Genomic DNA, 26,977 nt, shown 5'->3' on the forward strand with positions numbered 1-26,977 from the left:
GTTTTTCGGCAGTTTGCTCACTTATGATACAAAGTTTGTCCTCTCTTGGCAATTTCTCTGACAGAAAAATGAAGAGGCTGCTAACTGAGCATTTACGGTGTGCCAAGTAGACCCAGGGAACTTACGTGTTAAAGTTTGCAAAATCTTTTTTTTTTAATCTTTCAGTGGATAAAATTTTAATTAAAAGATTTTTGTTTAAAAAAAAAGATTTTTGTTGATAGTGATGTCTAACTTTAAGATTTCTTGCTCTTCAAATATAATTTATATGCACCTTCAATAATAGCTCTCAAATGGAACATATTATTGAAATAAGATGTTGATCGTTGAAATTTTGAGTATGGTATTATGGAATTTAATACTTTCTAATTTGCTGGGGGAAAGAACTGCTTTGAAACTCTAATTTGTGGGTGGTCTTTGCTCAGTTTGAGTTTAAGTGTCCTAAAGTTGTTTTTTTTTTTTTTTGTCCTAAAGTTTTAAATTGATTTTAATAATCCAACTTTTAAATGGTAAATATATCTACAGTCAATGCCATATTGCCGTCTTTTATAAATATTGGAAAAATATTTCTTGGCTGTAAATTTTAAATGATTTATTTGTTAACAGTCTGGGGCAGGTTACCGTCATAGAGGGGTTGTGGGCTTCTTCAGGAGGATGATTTCCAATTAAGTGCACTTGGGTATTCTAATACTCATAAATTCTGATCTTTGTGGGTGCACCCAGCTGCCTTGATCTACCCTAGCCATTCAGTGGCTGTTGGTAGGAGATAAAATGTGCTCCCTTCCGCTCACTCTTTTATTAGGCATGCACACAGTGTCTGTGTGCCATCTGGTGGGTGTACTAGCTGTGGTGATGGTGCTGGAAGTAGTAGGGGTTGAATGTAGGCTAACCGTTGAAAAGATGTAACATGCAAAAACAAGAGACTGAAGAAATAAGGGTCACTAAGCCCATTCTTTTTTAAAAATTTAGACAGAGATGAATGTAATAGAAAGAGTCAAACTTTTATACTCCATTACTTCCCTAATTTGAACAAAGGGACCTTGAAGCAGTCTCCAGTATTGACTGATCATGAGAATCGTTTGAGGCACTTGTTAAAAATAGGCATTCCCACCTTGTTTCTGCTATTTTGGGTGTTGAAGGGAGCCTAGGAATATGCATTTTTGAAAAAGAGGGATACTAGTTCCCCACCCTCCGCCCCCTTTATATCTTTTTTTAAGGATTTATTTATTTATTTATTTATTTATTTATTTATTTATTTGAGACACAGAGAGAGACAGAGGGAGAAGCAGGCTCCATGCAGGGAGCCCGACATGGGACTCTATCCTGGGTCTCCAGGATCAGGCAGGCCCTGGGCTGAAGGCAGACACTAAACCGCTGAGCCACCTGGGCTGCCCACCCCCTTTATATCTTATAACCAGGCACATTTGGGAAGAATTGCTATGAAGAATTGGAAGAGCCAAATTGTCTGAGGCCATATGGTAAACTAATTCAAGTATTAATCAGAAGATATATTGTCCCCAAAATGGGAAATTCTAATTAAGCAAGTGGAAGAGAAATGAGAAAGTTAAGATTTAAAGGCCTCCTTTACTGAACAAGATAATAGAAAAAGGACAAAATGACATGTTTTAACTAAAGATAAGCTAGTGAAAAAGCTATAGGATCAAATCTGTAGGTGAGACAGATGTTTTTGGATAGACATTTAAAAAATACTGAAAGGAAAAGGTCCTACAAAGAAAACCTAGTGAGAATGGATTAAATGATTTCTAAGATCTTTTAGCTTTGAGGTTTGATGAACTAAATGGAAACAACTATAATATTCCAAATACCAGAGCTTGAATTACGGAGTTCATGTAAGAAATGAAGAGGCCCTCTTTAAATCCTGGCATGCAGAAAGATAAAGAAAGAAATTTTTTTTCTCCTTTCAAAGTGAAGAATCCAGGGCATTTATGGTTTTAGATACCAGAGAAACCGGGAGCTAGGTAATCATTTTAAAAGGTGTCCTCCATGTAGAAATGCTTATCAAAGCCAAGAGAACAGATTTGATCCTCTAGGGCAGGTATGTAGAAAAGACTGACAGAAAGGTTGATTGAGCCATTTAAGAGTATGCCCTTAAGGCTAAGAGCCCGTTTCTTGTTATGGCCATTTTAGGGTTCTTGGTTGGGTTCATGGAAAGCCTTTCTTTGGTTCATGGAAAGATTCTGGTTAGGTGATTTATTTTGGGGAATCCTAGAAGTGCTGTGTTCTGACAGCTGCAAAAACAGCTAGGCTTTTTTTCCATGCCTTTGAATATATTGGTATGTGTGTTTCAGATCTTGTGTCCTTACCTGAACTATAGAAACCTTGAATCCCATTGTAGAACCAAATATGGAAGGGGAGGTTCTAGAGGCCACTTGAACTACTAAAATTTGGAGATATTAGGAACTTTTATTTTCTGTTTCTCACACCTCCCATTTTTAGCAATGTTGTAGTTATGGTTATATAGACATGCTCTATTTTACTTATCTTGCAGGTTTGGCATTTCCAGTTGGATATGCTGCCTTTTCAAATTAATTATGAGTTATTATTGTGTTTTACCTAGGAAGATAGTGCATTGAACTTATTTGTCAAATAAGGTGATAAATATCCTCTAAGCCATCCATATTGTAACATATATTGCTTTCTAGATGGCTGGCTGACATTAGAAATACAGCCTTAAGATGTGGAATCTTCTCCCTTTGCAAAATGAATTGGCCTATTCTAGAATCGACCTGTGATTTGACCTCATTAGTACTGTATTTGAAACCAATTGATAGTCCTTTACAACACTTATTAAATAGTTAAAAGGGTAATACAGATAGGGAAGAAATGCTTGACACTCCTTTTCTGACTTTGCTTATTCTCTAGTGGAAATGTTAATCATGAATGAAGTAAAGGCATGTAATACTGTCACCTAGATAGGCAGATCTGCGGAGCAGAATAGAAAGTCAATAAATTGACCCAAATAAGTAATTGATCAAGGTAGCATTTCATATCAGCATGGGGGTGTGTGTGTGTAGATCATTCACTAAAAGTAGCCATCTGAAGGGAGTGCCTAAGTGGCTCAGTCAGTTAAGCATCTGCCTTCAATTCAGGTCATGATCTCAGGATCCTGGGATCAAGCTCCATGTCAGAGAGTCTGCTTGTCCTTCTTCCTTCTGCCGCCCCCCACCCCCACCCCCACGCCTGTGCGCTCTCATGTTCTCTCTCTCTCTCTCTCAAATAAATAAATAAAATCTTTTTTACAAAGTAGCCATCAGGGAAAAAAAATTGGGTCTTTCATTTCTCACATCAAATAAATTCCAGATGAGTCAAGGATATAAAATTTAAAATGAAGGCATTAAAATACTAAAAGCATGGGGGATGTTTAATGCAGTCTTAGTATATAATTAATGATAGCTAATTTCAAAGAACAGCATAGCCAACTGGAAATACCACACCTATAAGATAAGTAAAATGTAGCAGGTCTGTATATGATGTATACCTCCAAGGAGGGGATTCAAGATAAATAAACTTCAGTTACTCTGACCTTCATTTTTATATTTAAACATACTTACAGGCCTTCTTGTGTCTGACACAAGAGTCACAAAAGGAAAGAATTATAAAATTGACTACAGGGACGCCTGGGTGGCTCAGTGGTTGAGTGTCTCTGCCTTTGGCCCAGGACATGATCCCAGAGTTCTGGGGGAAAAAAAAAGGCTCCCTATGAGGAGCCTGCTTCTCCCTCTGCATCTGTCTCTGCCTTCTCTCTTTGTATCTCATGAATAAATAAATAAAATCTTTAAAACATAATAATAAAATAAAATAAAATTGACTACATTCTTGGGGTGCCTGGGTGACTAAGTCGGTTAAGCATTTGACTCCTGTCAGGATCTCAGAGTCAGGGGCTGGAGCCCTGTGTTGGGCTCTGTGCTGGGCCTGGAGGCTGCTTAGAATTTTCTCTCTCCCTCTACACCCATCCCCCACTCTCCCTCTCTTAAAAAAAAAAAAAAAACAAACTACCTTTTTAAAAATGTGCAAAGAAAACCATATATAAAAGCAAAAGACAAGTGTCAAATTGGGAAAAATATTTGCATCAGGCATAACAAAAAATACAGTTATTTTTTCAATATTTAAAGTGTGTCTACCAGTTAGCAATAGCCAATAGGAAAGTGAGCATAATTTTCAGGAAGGAATATCATTATAATAAATTAAAACCAAAATGAAATGAGAAATTGTTTTTAATGTAAAAGTTGACAAAGTTTGATTAACACATTGAGATGGTAAGGATATGTGGAAATGGACATTTTTATACATTTCTGTATGGAGGGTTAATTGGTGCAGTCAGTTGGTACAACCAGCACATGTCAAGATGTGTAAAATCATTGCAGTGTTATTTGGAGTATTAAAAGATTTTGTTATTAATAATGTTTATAATACTGTGGTTTTTCCATTACTAAGGGATTGATAAATAAACTTGTAGAACCATAAAAAGTAACACTGTAGCTAACAAAGTAAATATTGAGGCAAAACTATGATAAGGTATGGAAAGATATCTAAGATACAGTATTATTAAGTGGGAAAAAAACAACATGCAAACTGATACAGTATTCAACTATATGTGAAGGGGAAAAGAATGTTTATGGATATATGTCTGTATATGTTAGAATATTTCTGGAAGGTTATATACAACCTGGCACTGGTAGCCATCACTAGGGAAGGGAATGGTTAGGTGGTGGTTGGAGATAGAAGGAGACTTAGTTTTCACTATACACTCATGCCTCTGGAATTTGTATCATATTCTTCCATCCAGACATTCATATATTAACTCGTGCATTCATTTTCACACAGCAATATTTGTTGAACTTTGCTGTGTCCCAGGCAGGATGTGCTAGGTGCTGGAGGTACAGCAGTGGATTAGATAATAAATCCCTTGTCCCTGTGGATCTTAAATTCTAAGAGTCGGTGGGCTATGGACAGGTAATACTCACCTAAGCAGGTAAATATTAATAGGCAATGTATCATAAATAACTACTGGTGAAAAGTCATAGTAAATTAGGAAGTGCTTATATAGAGTGGTCGGGCATCTCTGATGTGACGACCAAGCCAGAGACTAGAAGGTACCTAAGGAATAAAGCAAGTAAATGTCTGAAGGAAGAAAGCAAAGAATTGTAGAATCTGTAATTAGCCTGTTACTAATAAGTATGAAATTGCCTAGGTTACTGTTTCCCATTTTTTTTATTAAGATATGATTTGCATGTAGTAGAGCCTGAACCCATTTAGCCTAGAGTTGTATGAATTTGACAAACACCTACACCACCACAAACCAGGTCATTTTCTAAGTATTTAGGGCTGAAGGTTAGCTTTTTCTATGAAGTTGGACCCTGGTTGGGGGGGCGGAGGGGGGGAGGCAGAAAGTATACAACTACTTCTGATTGGAGATATTTATAAACCTGTAAAATAAGCATGTTTTTTTCTTAAAGTGAGTTATTAATCTGGTTCTTCTAGGAGGATGTGATATAGGCTTGGGTGAAGGTTTTTCCAAAAACTAATTCAAGCCAAAAAAAAATTTTTTTTTCCAGAAAGTCAGTACTATGAAAAAAATAACTCACACTGGCATCATGTAGACAAACCACAGTTATTTCACTGAATTTTTCATTTTAATTGGACATATTGAAGGTGACTAACTAGAACTGGAACCCCTTACAAGAATTATGAGTGAAGGAAATCTTTGGTGTCTAGACAATTCTAATGGAAAGCAGAAAGATTCTAATTACTCAGAAAATTGAAATAAAATTTTGAGCCAAATTGTGTGCCTCTGCCAAGATTTGGCTAAGTTTGAGCTCTTTTTTTTCCGAGCCACTTCCCTAGGTGATTGATCTCATTTGTTAATGCAGGGAATTGCCAGAACCCAAATCCAGGCAGGTCTTTAAATTTTTGTTTTTAATAAATATACCAACTGCCAGGGATTGGCTTCTGGACAGTGTCAGGCCCCTGTTGCCAAGGAGCTATGAATTAAGGCCAGGTACTTAGGAAAAATTCTTTATACTTGGTTTGGTTTACTTCTCTTAACCTGGCTGAAATTTTGGGATACTAGATGTTTATAACCTACTTAAGTATGTCCTTTTGAGTCAAAAAAGTTCTGTTTCTGCTGCTGAACTAGTTGATTTGATGAAAGTAAACAATGTCTAAATACATGGTTTTTATTTCTGGATATTATAATTATTGAAATCCCAGTGGAGCTCCTTTAACTACTTCCAAAGCAGATTTCATTTTTACTAATTATAAAACACAGATACTTCACTTATAGATCTTTATCTTGTTTCAACAGCTGTGACTGATTCTCATGCTCTTTGCTTTCCTCCCTCCCCCTCTCTCTTTTCCCTCCAGAGTGACAATAGCTTTTTAAATTATAAAACAAATTATAAAACAAGCACATGCATGTTCATAAAATAAAAAAGTATAAACTAAAACATTTCTCCATACTACTCACCAGAGCTAACCTCTCTTAGTTTGTTGTTTATCCTGCTATAGTTTTTTTGCTAATGTAACTTGTGAGTATATGTAGCTTTTAGGTAAATGGAATCATACTAATCATAGTCTCTTGTAATGGGAACATTTTTCCCTGGCAAGTACATATTTGTAAAATTGTTTTAAGGACTGTATAATAGCCCATCATATACATGTACCAAAAGATGTTTACATATTTGTTTCTAGGTTTTTGCCTTTATCTAAAATGTTGCAGTTCTAGGACATGTTTAATTGTTTTTATCTGCTTGGTTTATTGGGATATATCTCCAGCAGAGGAATTGCTAGTCAGAGAGTATTCCCATTATTGGAATTAATTATGATGTTGATGCAGAGGCTTGGGATCAGCTTGCCACTTAGGCAATGGAAGGGAGTTGAAAGGACATTTGCTGGGATGCCTGGGTGGCTCAGCAGTTGAGCATCTGCTTTTGCCTCCGGAGTTGCTGGATTGAGTCCCACATTGGGCTCCTGCAGGGAGGCCTGCTTCTCCTCCCTCTCCCTGTGTCTCTGCCTCTCTCTGTCTCTCATGAATAAATAAATAAAATCTTTAAAAAAAAAAAAAAAAGGAGATTTGTTGAAGTGGAAAGAGCCTTTAAAATGTGTACAGTTGTTTTTAAAGCACTTATTTAAAATTTTGTACTCCAATAGACCCATTACTCCTCTCCAGTTACATTGTCTGACTGCCCTCCAGAAAGACTGTCCAATATCCCACCCACTGACAGTGTGTTAGCCGCTTGAGTGCAGGGGACAGTAGGACAGTGTCACTTGCACTGCATATGCATGAGAGCGCAGCATGAGTACTTGACATAGTAGATGCCAAGTAAATATTTTGTAAATGCACCCATTTTGCCACATTTTTGCTAACTCAAACCATTATCAAACTTATTAATCTTTATAATCTGGTACATGAAATGGTTTCTTTTAAAAAAGTGTAAAATTTTTAATTAAAATCAAGCATCTTGGTATCTGAGTGGCTCAGATGGTTAAGCATCTGCCTTTGGCTCAGGTTGTGATCCCAGAGTCCCAGGGTCCTGATCGAGCCCCCAGTTGGGCTCCCTGCTTGCTGAGGAGCCTTCTTGCTTTCCCTTTGCCCCTCCCCCAGCTTGTGTGCACGCGCACCCTCTCTCTCTCACTCTCTCTCTCATAAATAAATAAAATCTTAAAAAAATAAAATAAAGTAGGGGCACCTGGGTGGCTCAGAGGTTTGAGTGTCTGCCTTTGGCTCAAGTCGTGATCTGGGGTCCTGGGATCAAGTTCCACATCAGGCTCCCTGCAGGGAGCCTACTTATCCTTCTGCTTATGTCTCTGCCTCTCTTGGTGTGTGATTATCTTTCAAAAAGTAAAATAAAATTAAGCTCTTTTCATGTGATCATTGACATTTAGGTTTCTTCATGTACTCAGCTTATTTTTATATTGAGATATTTTACTGATATTGACTTATAGGTGGGAAGTTAAGTAAATAAAAGTTTTTAAGGATGGTAACCTAGTGACCTATGTGTTACAAATTTGTTTACCAAGTTTGAGATTTGTCTTTTAAGAGTATTAGGTCTTTTGCTATTTAGGAAATACTTATTTTTAGGTAATGCTATCTGTTTTCATGTAAGATTTCTAAATTCTGTAACATGCTCTGAAGGGCCTTCATCCTCAAATTATAAAAAACTATTATTACATTTCTTTTAAAACTTCTATGGCTTTAATATTTTTAAGATTAAAAAAATTTGAAAGAGAAAGAGCAGGGGGAGGGACAGAAGGAGAAAGAAAAGCAGACTCCTCAGCAAGCAGGGAGCTCAACTCAGGGCTTGATCCTGGGACCCTAGGATTACCATCTGAGTTGAAGGCAGATGCTTAACCATCTGAGCCACACAGGCATTATGGCTTTAATCTTTATGTTTAAATATTTGATCATTTGGGAATTGATTTTTGTACAAGATGAGAAATTGAAATCCAAGTGGACAATTTATCTCTGAAACGTTTCTTTCATGTGTGTTTTTTTTAATTGAAGCATAGTAGATATACAGTGTTATATTAATTTTCAGATTTACAATCAAGAACATTTTTTAAATAATCTGCCCTTTCCCCATTGATTTGAAATGCTACCTTCACCATATATAAAATTTTCATATATACATGAAGTAATTCAGGACTTTAATTTCTGATTTATTGTTTATCAGCTTCACAATATCACATTATTTCAGTCACTTCAGCTGTCTAATAGTTTTGAAATCTGGTAGGCTAAAGTTCCCCTCTTGCCCATTATTCCTTTTTTTTTTTTAATTTTCTTGGCTGTTTTCTGCCTTTACTCTTCCAGATGCACTTTAGAACCAATTTGTCAAATTTATTAAGTTCCCTCTAAGTTCTTTTGGTATTAACTGGCATGACAGATCTGGCTTTAATGATGGTTTTCATTTTGTTTTGACCAAAGTTTTATATTCTTATTTTTCCTTCAGTGTTAGATTTAAAATTGGAGTCAACCTGTTCCCTAATCTTAATGGTCTTTTTTTGTGTTTCTTGTTCCATGCTCTTTGCAAGTTTTTGACTTTTACTTCTAACAGTGTATCAGAGATGATCTCATCTTAAACGTTCAGCAGCACTAAGGTCATTTTTAAAAACCATCTTGAGAAGACAAATACCACTTGGTTTAATTCACATGTGAAATCTTAAAATATAAATGAACAAACAAAAGCAGAAACAGACTCTCATAATACAGAGAACAAACCAGTGGTTGCCAGAGGGGCTTGGGGGATATAGATGAAATAGGTGAAGGGGATTAAGAGGTACAGACTTCCAGTTATAAAATAAGTAAATCATGGGGCCGTAACGTACAGCATGGAGAATATAGTCAATAATACTATAATGTATGGTGACAGATGGTAACTGCACTTACCCATGGTGAGCATTTTGTAATATATGTAATTGTCAAATCATTAAGTTGTACACCTGAAACTAATATTTTATGTCAACTGTACTTCAATTTTAAAAAAATCTGAGATGGGATCCCTGGGTGGCGCAGCGGTTTGGCGCCTGCCTTTGGCCCAGGGCGCGATCCTGGAGACCCGGGATCGATTCCCACATCGGGCTCCCGGTGCATGGAGCCTGCTTCTCTCTCTGCCTCTCTCTCTGCCTGTGTCTCTGCCTCTCTTTCTCTCTGTGACTATCATAAATAAATAAAAATTTAAAAATATATTAAAAAAAAAAAAAATAAAAAATAAAAAAATAAAAAAATCTGAGAGCCAGACTTTTGCAGGGCTATGTGCTTCCTCACATGCTTGTCCTGCCTGGGACTGAGTTTATGGCACATGTCTATCAATTATATAGCTGTTCCTCCCCTTGGAATCAGAGATTATTCTCCAGTTAGGATGGATTCTTAAATAGGTGAATAACCATATTTGGGAAATTTGATAATAACCTTAATCTAGTGATTGGTAAGATATGCGTATTATATAAAAACAAATCAGTTTAATGGTTACAGAGGAAGGAAACTTTGATATATTAGTTGTTCAAAATAATAAAAAACCTAGCATTTAAATTTATTTAAACTCAGTGTAAGTCATGGCACCAGTTAAAAAATAACAAAAAATAGAATTTAGGCTACCTTACAGGAAGTATGGCATCGAGATTAGAAAAGGTAATAGTTCAAATCTACGCTAATCAAACAGTTGTTATAATTTCATGCACCTGTTTTATGCCAGAGCTAAACCAGATGCTAGGATACAAAGCTGAGAGACATAACCCTCTTAGAACTATGTAAATGATAGCTAGAACAAGCAAGTGATCATAGGTTTTATGAACAGTCAAAAGAAGTGTATTCAGAACTAGACCACAGAGGCTAGGGGACAGCTTATAAAGGAGAAGGTGACACACAGAGCAGAGGCTTAGAACGTGGAGCTATGGCCCTCACTAGCTCTGGAACCTTGTACAAATTATTTAACCTCACTCTATCTCAGTTTTTTCATGTGTAAGATGGAGTCAGTAATAATACATTTTACACTGTTGTCCTCAGCATTAATGAGATAGTGTGTATATGGAAGCCTCTGGAACAGACTTTGGCACACTACTTAGAAAGTAGTTTGGAATTCCATTTTGAAGTGCTATGAGGTAGAAGTTGTCCCAGCAGGGAGACTTCCAACAGAATGAAAGGTATACGCCAAAGCTAGAGTGGGTGAGCTGTGGCCTTTCTGGAACTGCAAAGTATTTAACCTGATAGGAATGGAGGGAGTAACTGAAGATGACACTGGGAAGAGAGGCAGGGGTGAGATCTCCAGATAGGAGATGTTGTACCATGTTGAGGAATCTGAGAGGCATTGACAGTGTTGTGGAATCTTTGAAGGCCTAAAGTAGGGGAGTGTCCAGAACAGTTTCTCCAGTTGAAGGACTGGTTTGTTACAGATGTGTGGAGGGGCAAGCAGAGCTATATGAAGTAGCTTGGCTGCACATTGGAACTATCTGGAGAACTTTCAACAGTCTGCCTAGGTTCACTCCGGACCAGTCTTATCAGCAGCTCTGGGAGTGGGACTGAGGCGTTGGTATTTTTTGTTGAGTTCCGTATGATTCCATTGCACAGCCACGATGGTGAATCACTGAGTTAGAGAATAACTGTGTTCAAATCAGATTTGATCAAGTTTCAAATTAAACAAGTGCCAGCAGCATAAAGGAGCCAGAGTAAGGAGATAACAAATAGGATATACTGGTAAGTTGAATGAGGGGTTATTTCTGGACCAGGTCACTGGGGTGATAATGATCATATACCAAGACTCAGTCGTATACTAAGACTGAGAACATGAAGGAGTTTGGCTATACGACTTTGTTGAGTGGGCATAAGAAAGAAAGAATTTGATTTTAAGATGTGGGTATAGAGGGAAAATGATATAGGGTAGATGGGCAGAGAGAGAAACTGAAGGGGAGGAGCTGATGGTACAGTTGGAAAATTAGAAGACAGAGAAAATAATTGGTAAGTGAGACCCCCAAGAAGACAGGACATTCAGAGACATGAAAGAAATAATTTATATGAGAATTTCCACTCAAAGAGAAAGAAGTAAAAATATGTGAGGGTGCAGATAGGTTCACAGGTCAAAGAAGAGAAGCTATAATATAGCCTGATGGCTTGATTTCCTTACTGAAGGAAATAGGAGTATCTCCTGAGAATCAAAAGGTGAGAGAAGGGGGCTAAGGAACATGGGCAAGTGCTGGGAGAGCCAAGGGGGCCATCTGAGAAGAAGGTATCTTGTCCTCTTAAATTTTGTTTTTTTCCCCCAGAGTTTCAGTATGAACTTCTTACATACTTTCTGGGTGATCTCTTTTGTTATATTAGATTCTTAAGAAAAACATTGATAAACTGAGTTTGTCCAGAGGAGTTAAGTAGTTGATAGAGTTCGGAAAGTTATCAGTTAGCTTCTCATTTCTGGAGTAGCACTTGGCTACCTTAATTTCAAATTTAAAGTGTCAATATCACTTGAAAACACTGAACACATCCCACAGTTTTCAGTATCACTAGGTAGCATAATTTTTTTTTTCTCTAGTGTGATAAAACCTCAAAAACTACCAACTCACTTGAAAACATGTTAACTTTTAGTAAAAACATTTTCTATTATTCTATGAATAAATCCTAATAGATATTTTACTTCATATTTTGCTTCATACTTGTTTTTGGTCTATGATGTCTAATAAAGACCTAACTAGATTTCTCAATGCTAATAGTAACTATGATTTGCATTATGTATTCTCTAAATATTTTTTCCTCTCAAAACCCACTAAAACTGAACTATTTACAGTTTTCCTCTTCAGCAGAATTAATTATATTCACTACAAGAAAGCAATCATTAGAATGGCTTTTTAGTAATGCTTCTTGTTGTAAGTCACTTTAAGCAAAATTGGGGTTAGTACCGTGAATGTATAGATGGAAGGTGACCTTGTATTACAGAACATTAACCTAATATTTTGATATCATTTCAGGTAACATTTCATTTGTTGCGTTTCCAGTTTCCAGCACCAACTCACCAACAAAGATTTTACCAAAAACCTTAGGACCAATAAATGTGAATGTTGGACCCCAAATGGTAAGAAAACCATCAAATCTTAGAATTTGAGGTTTTGCTTAGACAACACTAACTTAAAGGATGATGGTACTAAAGATGCTGGACAAAAATTCTGGTTCACTTTTTAACTCAGTCACTTTTTAAAGAAGTTTCGTTTTCATCTGATGTAACTGATTAAGTCTTAAGAAAAGCTTTTTTTCTTTGAAGAAAAAAGAAATGCATTGTGCTCTTGAGTGCTTAATTTTCATGAATCTGGATTCTGGATGTGTAATATCAAGGTTTTTGCTTGCTCCTTATGATAGGCTTCTCTTGTTTTTAGTTTGGTCAAGTTGATTTGAAATCTGTTGTTTTATGTTCTCCTCTTTCTTTTTCTTTTTTTTTTTTTTGTTCTCCTCTTTCTTATAAACTATATACTCTCATATAAATTGATTATGACCCAACAGTTAATCTATATCCAGAGCTATCAATCTTTAGCAGTAGAAATAATGAATGAAAAACAGAAAATATTTAACTGTTTCTCTGAAGGTATTTCCATTAATTATGCTAGAGCTTGAAGTACTTTTAGAAAGCCTTACTTATAAACAAAGTCACATGCAATAACTCTAAAAACTATACTTAATTTAATGGTCTCAGCCACCTTTAGCAAAAGTATGTAAACACCTGAAGTATAATTCTTCACTGCCAGTGTTTGCATGTTCTCATCTATAGAGCAGGAAGGATAAATTTTGCCCATAGTACTCAGTACTCTGGACTCTGTTAAATGCAAAATTATTTAGACAAAAGATGCATTTTAACATACCTAGTGGCTTCAGCAAATCTTTAAGATTTTAAGACATTCAAGCCATGACATTTTTCTTGATCACTTGAGGACTGTTAATTATCTACAGAATTCAAGCTAAAGATCTTACTCAATTTACTGTAACTATGTGAAGAATGTAATCTAGCTCCAGACCTCATGGAGACTTAAGCTCAGGTAAGTATCCCCATTTCAAGGTAGTTCAGGGTGTATTTCAAATGTTTACTAAGCTTTTCCTTCTCACCAGCCACTCCACTGGGTGTAAATGAGATAAGGCACCCGACTTTAAATTAAAGTCTTTATTTGGAAATGTGATTCTATAAATGCCAAAATTAAATAAACATACCCGAACTCTTAGAGTGTCTCCCTCACAGTACTCCTCTATTTTGAGAGACTGTTTGCTGTCAATATTGGAGTGATGCTGCGGTGGCTCAAATTTGAATTCCTCTTTTGGAAACAGTTTTTCTTTCCATTGTCAAGTTGAACTAGTATACACATAAGTACTGTCATACCTTAGTTCTGACAATAAGTACTCTTGTATACTATTTACCTCATTACTTAACCAACCTCAGGATCAGCAAAACAAAGGTCAGAAGAAGGAAAGGAGATTTGGGGTGCTTCTTTAAACCAGGGCTTAATGTGTGTCTTTAATACCCAGGTGCTTTTTACAGTTCCCAGTTCTTAGAAATGAGAACTTTCTTTTTGACTTCCTAATTGTAGAATCCCAGTTAGAGCCATTTCTCTTTTCTCTTGTTTATCTCTCTTGAATATTGTCTCCTCACCTTCAGTCTCTCATCTGTGATGTAAAAGCATTTTTTTTTAAGTTAGAAAACTTGAATGAAACCTTTTTTTCTTTTTTAAAACCTGCTTCTTACAGTTGTCTTTCTCTACTTGCCAGTTAAATTTCACATATCTCTTTGCAAGCCAAGTCTTAATGGTAAATAGAAATTTTTTAAAGTCCCAAGAAGAAAGTTGTTTTCTGTATTTATAGAAAGTAGTTTAGCAAAATCTGTTTTAGTTTGGAATACTTGCCCTTTTCTTAAAGGTATCTTGTCATATAATCTCAACCATCTTTATTTTAACATGGTTAAAAAGTACATGTTTTTTATAGTGAAAACTAAAATTTTGTGAAATAATAAAATCCTTCAATGTAATACTTTTAATTCTATAGATTCTTTTTCCCTTCAGAATAGAGATGCTCTCTTGGCTTTTCTCCCCCCCTCCTTTTCTTTTTTTTTCTTTTTTTTTTTTTTTGGTTGAAGTATCATTGATGCAGTGTTACATTAGGTTCAGGTATATAACATAGTGATTAGACAACGCTGTACTTTATGCTGTTCACCAGCAGTGTAGCCACCATAAAAGGCTGTAACAATCCCTTGACTGTTCTTACTGTAGATGGCAGTAGTATGTAACATATATTGATTGAAGGTAGAAAATCTTCAGAATGATATTCCAATTGCTATATGATTTTCATAGCCCAACTGTAATTCAGTCCAAAACTGCATGATTACATTTAAATTAAGGATTTCTTGGTGGTGGGGGCTGGGGAGGTGCTGAAATTTAAAAGAAATGTTCATTTCCTTATCAGATCAACTGAATATAGGAAATAATTACCTCTAATTACCTCTAATTTCAACTTGGGATTTCAAAATTAAGGTTCAGTTTTACAAAACATATCTGACTCATCACCTATATAATTTTCCTGTATTCAGTGGTTGATCAAGTTCTGTTGGCTTTTCTTTGATTTTTGTTTCTTAAAGTTCTTTGTCATCGTCCTAATTCAGGAACTCATTGCATGTCACATGAACTTCTAACTTATCTTTTTAGTTTGAGTGTATCATCCCTCCAGTTTGTTCATTCAGCAAATGTTTATTGAGGATTTCTGTTATTGAGGGCACACCAGGCACTAGGCTAAGAGAGAACAACAGAGGATTGCTAATCACTCTCAGATCAGCAAAGAATATCAGTTGACAGTCTGACATTGAGGAAGAAAAACTAAACCAGAACATAGCAATTCATTTCCAAAGCCTTTCTCAATAATGATAACAGGTTTTTTCTATGTCCTCTTTCCCTTCCTCCTCTCATCTTTTTTTTTTTTTTCCTACAAAGCCCTTTAAATCAGGTAAACTGAGCCTGGAGGCTAGTAATAACAGATACAGAAAAAGAACTTAGTAATAGTACTGCACAAATAATGCAGTCTATCTCAAGGGTAAGTCGAGATGCTTAGAATTGCTTTGTGGAGACTCACGTTCTAGAAATAGAGTAGACCAGAGACTGATCAAATACTCAGATTTTTCTTTTTAAGCTTCACACTCAAGGTCAGCATGATATAGGACATATGAATGTGTGATGTAGTGATTGGTGGGAACTATGTCCTTTACATTGTATTTTCTTACTGGATTTTATATGGTCCTTTCTGGCATATTAGTGAACAGAGATGCTGCTTTTTTTTTTTTTTTTTTTTCATTTTAAGAGCTGCGTCTTCTGTCTCAGTTCATTAAATATTTATTGTGCCTTTTCTGCGAATATCTCCTAGCAAAGCACCAGGCCCTATAAACATTTGATCTTTTTTTTTTTTTTTTTAACATTTGATCTTTCCTTAAAGATTTTATACTGAAATGGAAGTGCGGAGGTGGGTTGGGGTATGTAGAGGTATAGGAGATATAAACCCATTGTCTAGTATTCATATTTTCTCATGAAGTAAACTTCCGAACTCCTCATGTAATAGTCCTTGGAATATTGTAGAGAATCAGAATTCTCCAGACATCTATCAGTGTTTATTGTCTTTTGTTTTTATTTTTTTTTCAACTACAGAATTAACTTACTAAAGTTATTTCCTATTCATTTGTACATAGTGACATTCCCCTACCCCCAAATTGGCAAAATGCCAAACATACACAGAGGTAACTAAAGTTCTTAAATATTTAGTAAATGAATAAATGTTGATGAGACTTTAATAACCAAAGCTGAACTAAGCTTGAAATGCAAATGAATCCTTCCCTTTGTTCTTTATGGAGCAAATTAGCAACTAACTTAATAACTGGACTTAGACCTGCCTGCAGGAACAGGTTTCATTTGATCAGGGATACAAAAATTAGTATTTTGGCCCACATCAGGCAGTAGAAATAGAACTATTTCTTTTGTTTTAAGATCTGTCATTTGAATACTATATGTAGCCCACACTGATGCTTTTCTTTCTTAATTGGAACTTAAACAAAATCTTACCATTATGTAAATTTTCAAAAGTATACAAAAATAGAATGTCTTCCCTTTAGGAGATCCAGAGATCTAGGGCTGCCCAGGTGAGGATGGTCCTGTGCTTTGGGGTTGGAAAGAAAAAAAGAGAGAATCCCTGTGGGTCCAGCAGCTCATTCATGAGCAGTTACCCACCTGGGGCCAATATTGTTGCATTAATACCCCCACTCACTGGACATGCCCTTATTATTTTTTTTTTGACAGAAATACTTCTAAAGATATTTGTAGAATGCTAAATTGTTTTTTGTACTGATTATTATAAACATTTTTGGAAAAAACATGGATTATTTACCAGTGAAGTCCTGGACAGCAATTTGGTAGTACATTTCAAGAAACTTTTTTTATGAGACGCCTGGGTGGCTCAGCCGTTGGGCGTCTGCCTTCGGCTCGGGGTGTGATCCTGGAGTCCGGGATCGAGTTTCACATCGGGCTCCCTGCATGGAGCCTGCTTCTCCCTCTGCCTCTCTCTCTCTGTGTCTCTCATGAATAAATAAATAAAGTCTTTTTTTGTTTTTTAAAAAAAAGGAAACATTTTAAAAAGTCTGTATCCTTAGTTCCATTAATTACCTTTCTAGAGTCTGTCCTTAGGAAGTAGAAATTAAGGCCCAGATCATTGTACAAAGATGCTCATCACAGCATTGCTTATAATGTTGACTAATTGAATATATATCTAACAGTAGGGGATAATAAATCCACATGATGAAATGTTTCACTGTCTTTAAAATGTCTTTGAAGAATATTTAATGACATAAGGAAATGCTCTTGAGAAAAGAAGATAAAATTGTATCTATATATAATAATTCAAATTGTATAATGCCTTTGTATATATTTTGGACACGAATTTCTGATTTACTGTTGCCCTAGTTTGAATACATCAAGTTCAACTACAGTTAGGTTTTGTAATCTCAAAGCTTTTTGGTTTTCTGATTTTTTAAAACATTATTGTCAGTTTAATCCTTCCAAATTGATGTTCACTTGCTGAAACCTATATTGTGACCTCATGTCAGTATTTAAAATACTTGTGCTTTAAGATCCTAGAAAGTAAGTGAATGAAAACTTATGTTTTAGATGATTGATATTAAGTACATTTTAGGCAGTAAGATTTCACTTTTATATGTAGGTTAGCAATCAACATTATTTTCTGCCTGTGTGATTTTCTTAATAACTGAGAATATTATTTTCTGTGTTCTAACTTTATAGATTATAAGCACACCACAGAGACTAACCAGTTCAGCAAGTGTTCTGATTGGGAGTCCATATACCCCTGCACCAGCAATGGTTACTCAGACACACATAGCAGAAGCTACTGGCTGGGTCCCAGGGTAAGAGTGTTGTTGCAAGTTACCATTTTAAAAACTTTTTTTTAAAGCTTTGATCTTTTCCTCTCACTATCTTGTCTTCCATTCTTGTTTTGTGTTGGCCTAGTCCTTAAAAACTAATGTGTTGCCTTTAAAGCCATATATTTTATTTTACTTTATATCTTAGATATAAATCATTTCTAGATCAACATTTTTAAATAGAGAAAAACAATACAATAATTTTTAGCCTTATCTTCTGACTACTTTTTATGATTATGACATTTAGGTGCTTTGGAGATGCAAAAACTATACTTTATATTGTTTTAACAAACATAAGAAAACAGTTACAAAGTAAGTGCTAGCTGTACTCAGAATTTCCCCTGTGAATTTTTATTTCCTTAAATACCAGAAAAGGAACTAGGAAAAAGAGGCTAAATATATTAAAATTTTTACTGAGTTTTCTCTTGATCTTTTGAAACACTGGACAATTAAATCAGTATCTTTTGTGTTACTCATTTACCACTTTTAGTATCAAACTTTTACATGTTTCATCTCCGCCTGTAAAATACTCTCACCCAGCCTTTCTCTGCTCCTTCTCGTTTTAGCATTTCATCTTTCCATAAAAGAAAAAGAAATAATTAAGATAAAGGATTCAAAACTTCATTTTGTCACTTTAGAAATTATTTCCATGGTGGTGTACTATATTGGTAGTTCTGTCTTTGACTTAACATTGTGAGTTCTAGCAAGCAGACAGTAAATCTTGGTTGCTTCAGAGCTTTCTTGTTTCCAGGATGTTAAATGAATTAATGAAAAAATCCTGGCAAAGTGTTTTAAGCAATATATATGTTCACGTATATATACACACACGAGACAGAAGAGTTTCATAGGTGTACATACTTTTTCACTATCAAATAAGATGAAATGACACAATCATCTATATAATTCCATGGCCTTTATTCAGTCCTTACCCCATGTAGGATCTGAAAGGTACCTTAGATTTCTGCAGGACCCTGAGAAATTATAACATGAAGCCAAATCCATGCCAGTCCTGTTGGCCCGCTTTGGAGATGACCAGGGTTTGGATATTTTCAGCCCCAGCTGTGCTTTATATTGGGGGTAGAATATTTGCTCAGTCATTCTGTAGTGACTAATGCTTTTCTATGCCTTCTCCTTTCCAAGTCTGCAATATTTTCCTCTCATATTCATTGAGCTCAATTCAGACTATGTTATTATACTGTGATCTTTTTGATCCTCTGGTAACATTTATTGTGTTGTGATTTCTTGGTCCTATGATAAAAGTCACGTTTTTATTTTATGGACATACCTTTTCTATTTGTTAGATTTTTTTTGTTTGTTTGGATATATTCACTGTGGAATTAGACAGGTTACAATAAATTATTCATGAAATGAGGTTGTGTTTAAATACCTGTTCTTTTTATGCTATCTTTTTTTTTCTTTTTAGTGATAGAAAACGAGCTAGAGAATTTATAGATTCTGATTTTTCAGAAAGGTGAGTATAAGTGTTAAGTATTTTGTTTGGGAGATGCTACTGTGTAGAGAGGAGTTTGGTGTCCAGACTATTCTAGTTTAATTAGAGCTGTTTTTCTTCACATAACTTTAACTTCATTGAGTTTCTGCCTTTATTTCATGCCTTTTACTGAGTGTTCTACTTTACTTACCATTGCATATATTCATTATATTTACATGGTTTCAAAAGAAATTACCCTATGAGTAGATTGGCTGTTGGTAATGTGTCATTTAGTCCTCTCCCTCCTTTTGGGAGATGAAGTGTTTGACCAGAGTGCATACTACTCCACATTACCTCAACCTGCCCAAACTTTTTAAAAACAAGTTTTATTGAACACATTTAAGGATGATAATAAGTTCTCACTTCTTTCTTAACTAATTTGTCAAGTTCTGTGTAACCTTTTCTTAGACTGTTAGGACAGTGCTGCTCAGTGTGCATCAGAATCACCTGTGGGGTGTTGAATGTCCTAGGAATGTCCACCGAGTCATTAACTCCAGGGTTAAAAACAATCATTGTAGGGTCATGATTTGAACTTCCAAGTTCAGTGTGCCATGCAAGCCACTCTGTGGGGTACCATGTTAATGTTGCGCTATGTTAAAATAAGACATTGTCTTCAAGGCAAGAATTTTGTAATGTCGTTACTATTTTTTTTAAAGGTTTATTTGAGAAAGAGAGAGCATGCACACATTGGGGGGAAGAGCAAAGGGAGAGGGAAAGAAGCAGATTCTCTACTGAGCATAAAGCCCAGTGCAGGGCTCTACCTCTCGACCCCGAGATCATCACCTGAGCAGAAACCAAGAGTCAGACGCTTAACCAGCTGAGCCACCCAGGCGCCCTAAGATTGTTATTCTTTTAAATAAAACTTTGCCAGCTATGCTTTTTAAAATTTATTTTTGATTCTAAGATTTTGTGACTCTTTTTCCAGTGGTGTTTTAATCTCTTTTTGTTAGGTCATCTGCTCTCAATATAATAGTTTTCTGTCTTTCCTATTTTCTAGTTTGCTACCTCTGATTTGCTGTGCACTGAGAAGCTAGATGGCCAAATCTGTTAGAATTCACCCTAAAATAAAAATAAAAAGGCTCTGAGTGAGGATCTTGAGGCTATGTATATAAAAATTTGTGTTTTCTTGCATATGCCCCAGCTGTCCTTCAGTTCCTTTGTGGCATTTGTTGCTTGCTTCTTGGTTCTTAACAGTTTTGAACAGATAAAATCATGTCTAAGGAACTGCTGTATCATATTGGGATATATAGCAAAATGTTCTTTTCTCTCTAATGGAAATTCCTCTTTCCAAGTCCTACTGGTCTTTTTCTGTATTTATCCTCAGAAAGGGCAGCAATACAAGTTCTTACAGATGTATTTAGCAATGTTTAAGGCCTTAACGTGGCACTATTCATTAGTTATGATTGGTGGCACGTATGTATTGCAAACAGTATAAACAAGATTCTCTTTACACTCCTTCATAAGGGAGACTTTTTTTTTTAAGATTTTATTTATTTATTCATGAGAGACACAGAGAGAGAGGCATAAACATAGGCAGAGGGAGAAGCAAACTCCCTGTGGGGAGTCTGATGTGGGACTGGATCCCAGGTGTCCCTATTCTGGCACTTCTATATGTGATTTAGAAGTCTCTCTTATGGGGACGCCAGGATGGCTCATTGGTTGAGCATCTGCCTTTGGCTCAGAGCGTGATCCAGGAGTCCCAGGATCGAGTCTCATATCAGGCTCCCCACAGGGAGCCTGCTTCTTCCTCTGCCTGTGTCTGTGCCTCTCTCTCTCTGCGTCTCTCATGAATAAATAAATAAAATAAAATAAAATAAAGTGCCAGATTAAATTTGTTGGCATAAACACTGATTCAGCTTTTTCCCTTTCTGCATATGATACAGTGACTTTTTTTTTTTTTTAGTGATTTTTATTCTTTTTATTTTTTAATATAACTTTACTGAAATGAATCCCGCCCCTCAGCTCCCCAATCAGGTCACAGAGATTATTACATGTGATTTTCTTTTTTGTGTTGTTTTTCTTACAAATGTTTACTTTCCTCCAAATGCATTTTGTTTTTCTATAACTCGGTGAAACGTCCTTGTTTCCCTTCTCCCAGTGTTGAGGTTCAGTAAGCTAGCTCTCAATCATAGGCTGATCTTTATCTCTGCAGTGTCTCCTGTTGATTTAGTATCATATGTAAGTATTTGTATTTGTTTTCTTCAGGGATTTATACATCAATATATTGACATTTATACATCAATATATGAGGCTTTTTATCCTCATCTTACCACTTGGCAGTACAACTTTAAGTATGTTTTACACAGCTATTCCTTTGTTAAGGTCATTTGTTAGAGCAAGTCAGTTTCTGAAGAAATTTTTTTTTGTGGATGTAGGATCCATTGAAGGATTCTCATTAATTTTTTTTCCACGTTCTGATCCACTGGACTTATTTTCAAAGAGCTTATGGAAGACGCTGTGAAAACCCCCTTTCTGGTCTTTTCTGGAGTTTTAATCCTGAAAGATGTTTGCTCACTTTCTCTTTCCACCTACGGACAGAATCTGATGGTGTCTTCTACATGTATCTCTTCCAAATAATCTTATTTGCCTTTTTGGACCTCTGCTGAGGGAAGAAGGTCCTGGGTGCCCCACGGGCAGTGATGGCAGCCTCTGGGTGTTTTTCTCCATTCCTATCTTAAATGAATAAGACGTAGCACAGTGGAGTTATATTCTTCTTTTATGCTCATGTAATCTTAATGTCTTTTTGTTGGTGGAAAGTTAAAACTCCACTTATTTATAATAAACTAATATAATTTAAACTATAATCTAATAATCAAAATCAGTATAGTTAATATCTGTACTGCTTCAGTGATGTTTAAGAAATTGTTCATTTATTCAGCATTTTATTTATTTATTTTTTTTTTTCAGCAAACATTTTAAACATCTATTAACTGTTCTAAGTATTGGAGGGGATAATAAATGAGATAGAAAAGTCTGCCCTTAGCTTATATTGGAGGGGTAATAAATAAGATTATTTTTACATTATGATAGATGATATACAAAAAAATAAAGATGATGGTGGCTGCTTTGGAGAAGACATCTCTAAGGAAATGATATTTGAAAGCAAAGAAGTCAGGCATGTAAATAGCTTAGGTGAGGTGGGGTTGCCAGGGATCCTGGGCAGAGGGAATGGCAAATGTAAAGCTCCTGAATGAGGAAACAGGTTGATGTATTTGGAGAAGGAGAAGCACAGTAGCCTGGAGATAGTGAGAAAGGCAAAGAGTGATATGACATGAGGGTGGAAAGGTAGGCAGGAATCAGGTCATGTTGAAAGGCCTTGTAGGTCCTATTAGGAAATTTGGTTTCTTTTCTAAGGAGGATTTTAAGCAGGGAAATGGTATGATATAAGTCACGTTGGCTGCTGAGGGATAAGTGGATACTGAGGAGACAAGAACAGAACAGAAGCAGGAAAATCAGAAGGCTATTACAGGGGGCAGTGGCCTGGTCATCAAGATGGAAAAAAATGGGTAAATGATGGTGGTAGAACCAAGAAGATTTATTGATAGATTCAAGGAAGGAAGAGGAGAAATGAAGGATAGCTCTTGTTTTTCTTTTTGCATGAAAAGCTGGTGAATATTTATGCCCTTTACATTACTGTAGTTCAGTGTAGGTTTGTTTTGGATATATGAAGTTCAATAAGTTTATTAGTTACCTAAGTGATATCATTAGTATATAAGTAGGATCATCAGCATGTAAATGGTCACAAACCTGAATGATACAACCCAAAGAGGGAGAGAGTGAAGATCCATAACGAATAAACATTTATTTCCCATTTCAGACCCCTTCTTCCCTTCCACACACATCATGGATACATACTGCCTGGAAAGTTTAGGATTTTTTCCTAAATTATTTTATCGAATTACCAAATTTAATTGTTTTGTGATTTAACTCTTCTAGTTGGCTCATTTAAATGGGAAATGAAGTTTTTATTATATATGAATAACAATTCATTATTTAAGTAGGATAGATTTTTAAATAACTTCTACCCTGGGGTATACTGTTTTATACTACAGATTACTTTTGTAAATAAAAAGAAGTTATTATTGAGAAAATATAAAAAGACAGTGGTTATGGGTTCTAGTTAACTGCCTGGAAAGATAGTATTCTTTGAGTACAATTCTTTTGAATACTTCAAATGAAATTATTAATAAAAGTTAACATGCATTTCAAACTATACCAATTAGTTTTATTTATTTATTTCTCAATTTGGCTCTATTTGGTGAAGAGTGCTTCCTACTGATTTTTTAATTTATTTATGGACTAATAGAGATCATAGCACTTATACACCCTATGGCCATATTTTAGTGTTATTTGGAAAGAGGGTCTTTGATGTTTCAAAAAGTTTGATTCTAAGAAAATGTGTAGACTCTATTTAAGATTTAGACAGTGAGCTTTCAATTGAAGATGATAGACTGAACACCATGTTTACACCCCAACCTCTAAAATCCTATTGAAATTTTCACATAAAAAATAATAAAAGGAAATACATTTCTAAAAGTGCTGTAAAAGGTGGTAGAGATAAGATTTTCCAATTAAAAGATGAAAGCCAATGTTATTATAATGAAGAACAAGTGATAGTAGAGAAATCCACATCCCAAAATATGCGCATAGAAGTCAAAATTAGAAATGGAAGCATTCTTCCCTGTGCTGACTGATACAGAGAAGCTCTAGGCTTGGAGTGACAAGTTTAGAAAGCAAGAATGAATTAGGGAAGTAATGAGGGCAATGAAATGAAGACTATCCAAGGAGCACCTGGGCCAGTTGAAGCTTCCCAACCCTTCAAATCCCCTTATACCTCCCATTTCATCTCCACACACACACAGATATTATACCAAAGACATTTATTCCCCAGGGCTGAAACTTAGAGAACTGATCTCAAGGAAACAGAACTCTGCCTTGATAATATTTGTGATTGGCTTCTTTCATTTAGCATATTTTCAAGGTTCACCCATGTTGTGGCATATATTATTAGTACATTACTCATTTTTACTCCATGGTATGGATGTACCACATTTTGTGTATTTGTTCATTGGATATTTGAGTTGATGCTACTATGAACATTGGTGAACAAGTTTTCATTTCTCTTGTGTGTGTGTGTGTGTGTGTGTGTGTGTGTATGTATATATATATGAATAGAATTGCAAGGTCATAACGATAATTCTTTAGCCTTTTGAATAACTGATAGGCTGTCTTCCAGAGTAGCTGTACCATTTTACATTCCCACCAGTGACAGGTTCCAATTTCTCCACATCCTTTCCAATGCTTATTATTTGTCTTTTATATTATAGCCATCCTGTGGATGTGAATTGCTTATTTCATTATGGTTTTGATTTTCATTTCCCTAAATGGCTAATGATGTTGAGCATCTTTTCATGTGCTTATAGGATCTTTGTATATCTTCTTTGAAGAAGTCTTTCCATATCCTTTGGTCTTTAGTTATTGAGTTTTAAGAGTTCTTTATATATGTTATAGAGGCAAGATCCTAATACTTTCTACAGTGATTGTACCTTTAAATTGTCACCAACAATGTTACAAAGGTTCCATTTTTTCCACATTCTCAAAACACTTTTTGTTTTTGATAACAGCCTTCCTAATCTCATTGTGATTTTGATTTGCATTTTCCTAATGATTACTGATGTTGAACATCTTTTTATGTGCTTATTGGCCATTTGTTTATCTTCTTTGGAGAAATGTCTATTCCAGTCCCTTGCCCATTTTTTAATTGGGCTGTTTTGTTGTTAAGTCCTTTTACCTTTTAATGTTTCTTTTACTAGAGGCATTGTTCCTTAACTTTCAGAGAAACTTTTGTAGAATTGGTTGTAGAAGCAATCTCCTATCTATGAACCGCAGGTATTAGCTATTCTAATTTCTTTTAAATCTTAATGTGGGTATTGGTTGGGTTTGTTTTGGCATGGTGCTCTACCAGCCTTCCAAAGAACAAGCTTAATTTCTTGATTCAGCCAGTGCTAAGTAGTATCCTTCAGTTTTGTATTGCTTATGAAAATTCTGGTAACTCATGAAGAGAAAAATCACCTGATGTATCATTTAATCCTCACAGCAACCTTGTGAGATGCGTACTTGTAGTTCTTCTTTTTAGATGGAGGAATACTGTGGGTCAGAGTTAAATGAAGTAAACTGTTGAAAATATGTAGCTAATAGTTAACCAAGGTGGATATTAACCAGTTTTCTTCAAGTTTATTATCATTTCATGTACTGAATAATCTTATAAAATTCTTATATATGGTCTTGTATTCGTTTCAAGAGTATGTTCATCAGCTTTTTATTATTATTATTAATTTATTCATGAGAAACACAGAGAGCGAGAGAGAGGCAGAAGCACAAGCAGAGGGAGAAGCAGGCTCCATGCAGGGAGCCTGACATGGGACTCGATCCCGGGTCTCCAGGATCGGGCCCCGGGCTGAAGGCAGCGCTAAACCGCTGAGTCCCCCCAGGCTGCCCTTCATCAACTTTTAATAGCTGTTAAAAGTCTAACTGTTCCTATTTAAGGACTATGTATAGTTTCTTCCTTTAAATATTATCCATGTCTGGGTCACGTAGGTGGCTCAGATCATTAAGTATATGCCTTCAGCTTAGATCGTGATCTCCTGGTCCTGGGATCGAGCCCTGCATTGGGCTCCCTGCTCTGCATGGAGTCTCTTTCTCCCTCTGCCTCTCCCCTCTACTAGTGTTCTCTCTCTCTCTCAAATGAATAAGTAAAATCTTTTTTAAAAAAATTATGTGTGCCTGACTGTACAGGGAAAATTTAGTTAGGCAATCACCCTAAACTACCCTATGATTATCTTATTGCTCCCTTTTTTTAAAAAGTCCTAGAAAAAAAAAAAAGTCCTAGTATTCATGAAAAACAACAATCCTGCTTCATCTCTGGCTCTTAAAAAAGTTTATAAGTATGAAGTTGAGAATTTTATTTACTTTAAACCATTATCCAATTCTTAGCATAAATATAAAATCCCATACACAACATATTTCTTTCAAAATAGCTCATGCACTCCCATTTTTAGCAATTCTTATTTACTTTTGTCACCCAACTTGTACTAATTATATAAATTTATGTGTGGCTAGCCATTTGTATTTAAATATCCTAAACTCTGGGCAGCCTGGGTGGCTCAGTGGTTTAGCACCGCCTTCAGCTCAGGGCGTGATCCTGGAGTCCTGGGATCGAGTCCCACATCAGGCTCCCTGCATGGAGCCTGCTTCTCCCTCTGCCTGTGTCTCTGCCTCTCTGTCTCTCTCTGTTTCTCATGAATAAATAAATAAAATCTTTAAAAAATAAATAAAGACATACATACAAACCCCAAACTGAAGGTCAGATCAGTGTAGAGTGGACTTTGTGTGGAAATATATGTAGCAAACAAATTGGTGGATTCTTTTAAAAAATGAAATTACTTGAGGCACCTGGGTGGCTCTGTCTGTTAAGCATCTGACTCTTGGTTTTGGCTCAGTGTCATGATCTCAAGGTTGTGGGATTGAGCCCTGCATGGGGCTCCATGCT

At 35.8% G+C, this 26,977-nt stretch overlaps 1 protein-coding gene across 11 annotated transcripts in view; it reads left to right on the forward strand.

The window, feature by feature from the left end:
* Positions 1-26,977, forward strand: part of TFDP2 (transcription factor Dp-2) — a 162,333-nt gene that overhangs the window by 100,160 nt on the left and 35,196 nt on the right. For 7 of the 11 annotated variants that reach the window (XM_072792429.1, XM_072792430.1, XM_072792436.1 and 4 more), the window contains 3 exons: positions 12,469-12,572; positions 17,803-17,924; positions 19,363-19,410. In XM_072792429.1, coding sequence (XP_072648530.1) covers positions 12,469-12,572; positions 17,803-17,924; positions 19,363-19,410 — 274 coding nt within the window. The remainder of the gene's footprint in view (positions 1-12,468; positions 12,573-17,802; positions 17,925-19,362; positions 19,411-26,977) is intronic. The other 4 variants (XM_072792432.1, XM_072792431.1, XM_072792437.1 and 1 more) reach the window with 2 other exon arrangements.

The sequence above is a fragment of the Canis lupus genome, chromosome 22, assembly GCF_048164855.1.
Source record: "Canis lupus baileyi chromosome 22, mCanLup2.hap1, whole genome shotgun sequence".
Lineage (NCBI taxonomy): Eukaryota > Metazoa > Chordata > Mammalia > Carnivora > Canidae > Canis > Canis lupus.